The 8,646-nt window shown below is 54.4% G+C and overlaps 1 protein-coding gene across 1 annotated transcript; it reads right to left on the bottom strand.

The window, feature by feature from the left end:
* Positions 1 to 2,007: 2,007 nt before the first annotated feature.
* CCDC43 (coiled-coil domain containing 43) lies at positions 2,008 to 8,321 on the bottom strand. The gene is made up of 5 exons (XM_065856209.2): positions 8,127 to 8,321; positions 6,866 to 6,953; positions 5,005 to 5,140; positions 4,013 to 4,071; positions 2,008 to 3,253 (listed from the first exon to the last, which is right to left on the bottom strand). The coding sequence occupies exons 1-5, from the start codon at positions 8,304 to 8,306 to the stop codon at positions 3,066 to 3,068; spliced, it is 651 nt and encodes a 216-aa protein (XP_065712281.1). The 5' UTR covers positions 8,307 to 8,321; the 3' UTR covers positions 2,008 to 3,065.
* Positions 8,322 to 8,646: the final 325 nt, after the last annotated feature.

Raw genomic sequence — 8,646 nt, 5'->3', positions numbered from 1 at the left:
ACAGGTGGATTGGCGGTCAATGCTCTACCGTTTACTAGACATAAAGCCAGTATGGGATATAAAAATTGTGTGAGCTTACACTACGTGACTTAAATGTTGCATGTGTGCAAAAATATAGCTTACCAAGCCAGGCCGAGTCGGGGTCTCAGCCTGGGGTGTCACCCTGAGCAACCCCCCTGCTCACAGAGACGAGACCCAGCGGACCCGACGGCTGCGGAGATGTGAACTGGTTTGCAGTCACTTTCTGCTGTGCTCACGCGGGTTGGGTCGCGTGTCAGCTCGGTCTGTGGCCAAACCGTTTGTTTGGGTGCTGAGCTCTCTGGGATGCCCCGTGCAAGAGGGTTCCAATCGGTCAGGCTGAGCATCTGTCCGGACCAGCAATCTGTGCGTTCAGACAGGAGCGTGTCCATCACAGCTGGAGCGCGATGCGATACCCGAGTTACTCCTTTGGAGAGAGAAATGACTGTAACTTAGATAAACCAAGGGAACAATGTCATTAGTGCACTGAATCCAGTGGTGAATTTTTTTCCCCTGTAAGTCTCTCATTCATTACAAGCTCTGGGCTGTTGGAAGAAACTTTTGCTGTCATTTCAGTATCTGCATGAGAAATCTCAGGAGTCTGAGTATCCTGCTCCACAGATGGTTGTGGTTCTCCCTGCCCCAGGACAGCGGCTCCTGTTCCCTATCCCCACAAGGGCCTTTAGTCACTGGCCGGCCACAAGAACCGCACACCCTGTGCTGGGACGGGGAGCCCGGGGGTGCACTTGTGACTGTGCCCTGGGGAAATCCAGACATACTCTGGAAATACAAACACCCTTTGGAAATCCAGACTCCCTTCAGAAAGCCAGCAAGCTCTGCTGAGCAGGCAGGTTTTGGGGTGGTGCACAGGCACAGCCTTTTGTCCCTTGGCAGAGGGGGTTCAGGTGCTGTAGCGAGCAGGTCAAGGAAGCTACATCCTCTGCACCTTCACAACCCCAGGTCTCAAGAAATGAGCTCTGGGGCGCTGGCAGCCGCACAGGGGCAGCTCCAGCCCCCGGTGAGCGTTCCGCTCGGCAGTCGAGCTTTGGGGAAGCCCAGGACCAGGTCACTAGTGCCAGTGTCGGAATGCGGGAGGGCGGCTGGTGCTGCCAGAGCAACCGCGGTGCAAGTGGAGGTGTCGGCTCACCCAGGAGACCCGCCTGTGTGCAGGGGCTGAGCCGCAGCCCCGTCCCTCATGCAGCCCCCCCATCCAGGGCTGCCGAAGGGCTCCGGCTCACAGAGGAAGCAGGATCTGGCCCGTGGTGCTGGGGTTTGTGACACCTTCCCACCACAGCCACCCCCGCTGCCCGGTCCCACAGCTGCAGCTGTGTGAACCACGCAGGAGGAGGTGACAGAGCTGGTGAGGGGCTGGAGCACAAGTGTGATGGGAACGGCTGAGGGAGCTGGGGGGTTCAGCTGGAGAACAGGAGCTGAGGGGAGACCTTCTGATCTCTGAACTGCCTGAAAGGAGCTTGGAGCCAGGGGGGGTCGGGCTCTGCTCCCCAGGAACAAGCACCAGGAGCAGAGGAAACGGCCTCAAGTTGCACCAGGGGAGGTTGAGGTTGGATGTGGGGAACAATTTCTTCCCCAAAGGGCTGTGGGGCATTGGAACAGGCTGCCCAGGGCAGTGCTGGAGTCACCATCCCTGGAGGGTTGGACAGACGGACATGAGGTTCTCAGGACAAGGTTAGTGCTGGAGTTGGGTTATGGTTGGACCTGATGATCCTGAGGGTCTGTTCCAACTGAAATGATTCTATGATTCTATTGAAACGGTGCTGTAGGACCTGGGGGACAGGAAGGCAGCCCTGGGGACACACACAGCCCTGGGGAGGGAGGCACCACAGCCTTGGGAAATGAGGTGTGAATAAATGAGGACCAGCACCATGGCAGCAAGTCAGCCCTCAGAAATAGTGCTGTGGGGTACAGGAAGACAGAGGACGCAGGACAGGTCAGAAGGGAGCCCCAACATTCGCTCAGAGAGGAACCTGCTTCTTGGCCAACCAGTTTTATTATTCAATCCGGAGCTAAAGCACTGCGACACACGCTGGCAGCAGCAGCTGAGCAGGAGGCAGCCCCTCGAGCAGGAGCTGTGGAGAACACACAGCAGCACATGGGGATGCACGGCGGCTCCTCCTTCACGCGCAGGTTACAGAAATTAGTGTCACAGAAAAGGCTGGAAGCAGCAGGCACCGAGCCCTTTGGGGCAAGAGCAGCGTTCAGGTGAGAGCGACCACTGTGGCCACTAACGCACCCACCCCGGCAACTGCTGGAGAATAACAGTCAACACGGACCCACACGGAACATCGGGAGCACTGTTGTCCAGCCACCGGCACCCAGTCTGAAAACAGCGTTAAGGACTCGACCATTTCGCTACCGCTGATGCTCAAACCAACGCAGCGTTTCCCTTGCGAGAGCCTGTGGGTGACGCAGTCTCGGAGCTGCAACTCATCTATATTTCATAGCGTTTCCTTTCTCCTGCTGCACAACAGCACTTAACTGAGCTCAGCTCCAACCCGGCACCCTCGGCTCAGCCAGAACCAAGACGGAGCCTTGTTCTTGGCAGCAAAAACACAGCTATTTGCAAATACATTTTTCAAGGCTAGTGTAAATAAATTCACATTCACCCCGTAGCAGCATGTTCTTAGTTACACGTCAGAAAGGGGCTCTGCTGTTCTCGAATCGTAACTCGCTGTTGCTGCAAACCAAGGATGCAGCCACCGCAAAGCCTCCCTCCTACATCTTGTTCTGCTTCGCTTGAAGTGGTTAGAAGTAAAAATCCATCAATTTTTAAAACACGGACAGAATCACTTCACCGTTCTTTGGTACAGACATTGGCCACAATAACCGACTGGGACATGACAGCACAAGCACATGGCACGTTCGGGTTCAGGAGGTGCTTGCGATTTCTTTTCTGCTATGTTAAAAAAAAAACCAAAACAAAGGAAACGCCACTTGCCAGCCACGTGCCCAGAATTTCTGCTGCTTTTGAAACACACACCATACTTGTAATTAATTTTACCGCTCAAGAGTCCAGCTGGAAACCCCAGCTATCGCTTCCGCTCGCCTTTTTGTGTCCTTTTCTTCTCCTTCTCCTTCCGCTCCTGCTTGGCCAGCTTGTCCTTCTCGCGCTGCAGTTTGTCTTGCTCTTTCTTCTTCTGGAACTCGTCCCGCAGCAGCTCCCGCTCCAGCTTCCTGGCGTTCAGCACGTCCTCCACGTTGGTGTTGCGGAACAGCGCTGGGCCGCGTTAAGGGCAGACAACGCTCGGGCTCTGCAGCTCTGAACTGGACCCTGGTTCTGTTCTCCCACCCCCTTCACTTCTGGCTTCCTCAGAGGTGAGGAATTTAGGAATGAGAAAGAAAAAGGAACAAAATATAACACTTATGGTACAGCTTCCTCGAGTGGCTTCGCTACAGCTGTGTATATGACGTATATTTTTACATAAATGTGCGTGTAACCGCAGCTGCTCCCTCTTCCTCCCGACCATCAATAGTGTAGGGACAATAACTGAGGTTTCACTTTTAATTATGCGATAGAGCCTGCCAGCTGGTGAGCTCAAGGAACCTCCCAAATTATAGTGTTGAGAGAGCTGGTCCTTGTTCACCATTAAAGTTCAGGCCTAATGAGTTTCAAGGTAATTTTGTTTCTCTTGCACTTCTAATAATTCCTGAGGTGATTTACCTCTCTGGACGCCAGTTAACATTAAGCTGATGTTGTGGGAAAATTATCCTTATGGATAAGAGTGTTCTGTGAAGCTTTAGAGAGGGTGGAAAATGGGAAGGAATGAAGAGAAGGGCAGGAAGGGCCTGAGCTGTGCACACAGAGCACGGAACCTCTGATTTCATTCCAGGCAAGGTCAGGCTACAAGAAAAGATAAATGAGTCACCAAAAAGGTGGCCCTGAAGAAGCAGGGAGTATCGACTCGGAGGAGGAACGATGGGAACCCCCCCGTGGAAGCTGCCGCCCTGCTGAACAGCCTGGGAGCTCAAAGGATACATTTCTCTGATCCAATATTCACCGCTGTCGCCGTCGATCCATCCTGCTCATCCTCACCGGTGAGAGAATTAAGGAAACACAGACATCGGGAATGAATTTGTGCCTCTACGCAGTCACAACTCAAACCACGTCAAATAACAATTTTATCGAGCCGTGAGGAAGAAGCTGAACCCCCATGTGGACAATTGAGGACCAGACGAGCACAAACCCCCCAGCAGAGCTCCCGCTGCACCAGCGCCGGTTCCCTCCTGTTCAGCTTCACTCCCCAAGGAAGAGTTCGCTCCTCAGCTCTACAGAAGGAACTTGAAACCCCTCCACTCTACACACACCCTCTCCAAAGAGGATCTTTTCAGCAGATTTCTCATCAGAAAGAGATAAATTCAATACGTTTACTACCGTGCAGGGTTAGCGGGAGGTGATTCACTCCTGTTCTGCATCGCGCCCGGGCTGGGCAAACCTTCCCCAGCCCCATGCGTGTTGGTGGGGAACGTGGAAACAGCAGAGAAATGTCCCCAAAGGAGCATCTGCTCATGGAACCCCCCAAACCAGGAGCTTCCCAGCTTCTTCCCCATGGAAGTTATTCTGTCAGAGAATCACAGAATCATTTGGGTTGGAAAAGCCCCTCAGGATCATCGAGCCCAGCCATTACCCACCCCTGGCACTACCCCATGTCCTGAGACCCTCATGTCCGTCTGTCCAACCCTCCAGGGATGGTGACTCCAGCACTGCCCTGGGCAGCCTGTTCCAATGCCCCACAGCCCTTTGGGGAAGAAATTGTTCCCCACATCCAACCTCAACCTCCCCTGGTGCAACTTGAGGCCGTTTCCTCTGCTCCTGGCGCTTGTTCCTGGGGAACAGAGCCCGACCCCCCACACCCCTTATGCAGCATGAAGACTGAAAACTCTCCCCAGTTCTCCCCACCAGCCACTGCCAAGAGATTTTTAGCAAACTCTTCAAAGCACCGAGTCTCAGTTGGCTCAGGAAAAGGATATTCCTCCTCGTCCGTCACGTTGGCGTACTGGGCCAGGAGGGCGGCTTTCCTCTGCTTCTCCTCCTGGGACACCTCCTTGGGCTTCACCACGATCCGCGCCTGCTTCTCCATCACGCTGGCGAGCGCCTGGATCTCGTCTAGCAAGGAGAAGGGTCAGAGCACCAGTCAGGCCCCACTCGTGCCACCCACGGCCCCCAAAGCACCATCCCGGGCTGTGTCTGTCCGTGGGGAGGCAGCTGGCCCGGGGGACAAGTGGCTCAAGATAAAGGGAGAAGCTTCACCCCAAAATATCCCCCTGCTCCTCCCAGGAGCCTCGTCCCAAGGGGACTGGTGGTGCTGTCACCGTGTGGAGCGCGGCAGAGCAGCTGTTTGGGGGAATTCAGCCCAAAACACGAGCGCAGGAGCTGCTGAGCTGTCACAGTGACGTGACACCGGCTGCCACCGTCACACACGATCCTTCCCGCAACAGGGGGAGCTTCCCCATGAAACTCGGCTATCAGTGAGGTAATGAAAATCCATTCACTCCAAACTGCATTATCTTCTGGGTAAAAGTGGCGAAGTTCAGTTAACCACGCACTTAAAACCACTTTTAATAGAAATTCCGAAAACCCACAGCGACCAATGGGTTTAATGCTCTTTCTCTTCTCCCTCCCCAGGGAACAAACAGCTCATTTCCCTTTTAACACTTAACGCTGCCCGTTTCTTAAAATGACATTTGGGGTTTGGAGATAATTTAATAATTTATCCTCAGGATTCTGCTATTCCAACTAGATACTGATTTCAGCGGGAATTTGAATTTTGCCTTTTATGGAGTGCCAGTGAAACAATTAAACGCTCGTGTTTTTAACGAGGCGGCTCTGAGGACACGTCCCGCTGCCTTTTTTCTGTGACAACAAAAATCCCCGTGGGTACCAGCGCTCTGCAATTCCAGCCACTGTCCCCAAAAGAGGGATTGATTTTATTTAATGCACAGAACAGCGGAATTTGGCTTCAGTGAATCCTGAAAAGCCGCCGAGCTGCTGTGCGGTTCATCTACAGAGAGGAGGGGAACGATATCTGTGAAATGCTGAAGTTTAGATAAGAAATATATAAACGAGGCCTCACGATAAGGGCTCGCTGTTTCTAAATTACAATATTGTTTGCAACCTGAACTGCTAAAACAAAACCGTGGAGGAAAAAGGGCCGTTGCATTGTCGGTCCGTGCGGTTGGAAGGTTGTTAATTGATCCTTCAAGCAGGGTGTGACTTGCTGGGGCAGCAGAGCAGCCACCCCGGGAACGAGGAGGAGGGAGCAATGAATTCAGAGAGGGAACAACAAACTGGGGGGTTGTGTATGTGATTGGGCAGGAGCAGCAGCCTCAGAGTTCCCCCTATAAGTATTTATGGGGGGAAATAACAAAAAGGGCAGTTTAAAGAGGTTTTGGAAGAGGAAAATCAGGATGTTTTCCTGATGTGCACTGGGACCTTCTCCAGGGTGAGCAGCGGCAGCTCCAGTGCTATAAAGACATTTCCTTCCCAAACTGGAGTAAACTGATGTAGCGCAGGTGTTCCACACCGTGACCACAGCTCCCATCCCTGCACCGTTAGTGTTTAACCGGGAGGAAGCTGAGGTGTGTTGCAAAAGGGAATTTAAAAAAATATATATATATATAAATGAGCTTTTTTTCTGCAGTATGATGAGCCCAACGAGCCAAACGCAGTGACAGCCGGCAGTGAAACTACTCATCATCATTTTGTGTTTCAGGACAAACAAGCAGCAATGGCAATAAGAAGCAAGTCGGATCTGCAAACGTATTGGTTTGAATTCCTAACGGGACGAACATCTCGACAGGTCCCACAGATGACCCACGCGGGCAGCACTACCTTCTTTCTTCTCTACGGCGTCAACAACCTGGGACTCAGACCACTTCTCGACCAGCTCCCTGCACACATCGCTCAGGAGATCTTCTTCCTAGGAGAGGAAAAGAGACTTCTCAGCCTTGGAACAAAGTCGATCTGCTTTAAAAGAGCACAAATCACATACAAGAAGTACCGAGAATCTGAAGCGATAGAGGTCTTCACACAAAATCTATGCATTGAATGCACACCTGGGATGGTACAAATCATGTAACACACTTATTGTTGACAGAGCTCAGGACTGAGACCCGCGAGGTGTCACAGCCATCATCCCACAGCTCTGCCCACACCGGGTGACCCCCCCATGTCACCGTGTTTGCTCCTCCCCGTGACAGCTCTGGCAGCAACACCACGGGCACACAGTGGCCGTTCAGGTGCAACAGCGCTACAAACACCAACAAAACGCACCCGGGGGCTCCTTGCTCTAGAAATCTGCTGCCCAGTGTTGTCTCTGCTCTGGAGCACAATGCTCAAGGGCAACTCTGAGAATGAGAAAACATGGAGCTGAAATCACCACGGTGGTGCTGACAGGACCTGGGCTGTGTGAGGAAGAGTGTGAGCAGCAGGTCAGGGAGGGGAATCCTCCCCCTCTGCTCTGCCTGGGGAGGCCACATCTGCACAACTGGGGCCAGTGCTGGGCTCCCCAGTTTAACAAGGACAAGGAATCACTGGAGAGAGTCCAGGGAGGAACACAAAGATGCTGAGGGGTCTGGAGCATTTTTGTGATGAGGAGACACTGAGAGAGCTGGGGCTGTTGAGCTGGAGAAGAGAAGCTGAGAGGGGTCTGCTCAATGGGATCAATATCTCAGGGTGGGTGTCAGGATGGACCAGACTCTGTTCAGTGGTGCCCAACGCCAGGGTGAGGGGCAACGGGCACAGACTGAAACACAGGAGGCTCCATGTGAACACGAGGAGAAACTTCTTTCCTTTTCGGTGCCAGAGCCTGGCCCAGGCTGCCCAGAGCGGGTGTGGAGTCCCCTTCCCTGAGCCATTCAAACCCCCTGGACCCACCTGTGTGATCTGCTCTGTGAGGGTTGGACACACAGGTGAGGTTCTCAGGACATGGGGCACTGCTGGAGTTGGGTTACGGTCAGACCCAATGACATTAATAGTGTCTTCCAAACAAAACGGCTCTGTGATTCTACCACCCCAGCTGTTCCCCCGCCGCCCCCCGGGGCTCATCCCGGCCCGCCCGCCGGTGCGCGGTCCCCGCCGCCTCGTCCCTCACCAGACAAGCGGCCAGGACGCCCCGCAGCGCCTCCAGCCGCTCCTCGTCGCTCTCCTCCCCGCGGAGCAGCCCCTCGATGTACGCCCCGTACACGGCGCGGTCCAGGCCCAGCGCGTCCAGCCGCCCCGCCAGCCAGGCCGCGAACGCGCCCCCCGCCGCCTGCCCGCCGGGCGCCGCCATCTTGGACCCGCGGCCGCCGCCACCGCGCGTGCGCACGGGGCCGCCCGGCAGGAGAGCGGGGCGGGGGAACGGCGGCCGCGGGGGACAAACTTGTGGAGGTGACTGCGGGAGAGCGGCCGCGTTCAGGAGTCACAGCAGTGTATTGGTTGGAAAAGCCCCTCAAGATCATGAAGTCCAACCGTTCCCCCAGCCCTGGCACTGCCTCATAGGGGAACCTCATCTGTCCAACCCTCCAGGGATGGTGACTCCAGCACTGCCCTGGGCAGCCTGTTCCAATGCCCCACAGCCCTTTGGGGAAGAAATTGTTCCCAGATCCAACCTCAACCTCCCCTGGCGCAAC

Source organism: Patagioenas fasciata, chromosome 22 (assembly GCF_037038585.1).
Source record: "Patagioenas fasciata isolate bPatFas1 chromosome 22, bPatFas1.hap1, whole genome shotgun sequence".
In the NCBI taxonomy this organism is placed as follows: domain Eukaryota; kingdom Metazoa; phylum Chordata; class Aves; order Columbiformes; family Columbidae; genus Patagioenas; species Patagioenas fasciata.
The sequence above is the reverse complement of the archived record's forward strand: the minus strand, read 5'-3'. Positions and strand labels throughout refer to the sequence as shown.

Excerpts from the sequence above, each read along its gene's own strand:
- CCDC43 (XM_065856209.2), bottom strand. The coding sequence starts at position 8,306 with ATGGCGGCGCCCGGCGGGCAGGCGGCGGGGGGCGCGTTCGCGGCCTGG. Across the intron at positions 6,954-8,126 it reads GCGTCCTGGCCGCTTGTCTG|GAAGAAGATCTCCTGAGCGA; the intron begins GTGAGGGACGAG and ends TTCCTCTCCTAG. Across the intron at positions 5,141-6,865 it reads CGCCGTAGAGAAGAAAGAAG|ACGAGATCCAGGCGCTCGCC; the intron begins GTAGTGCTGCCC and ends TCTCCTTGCTAG.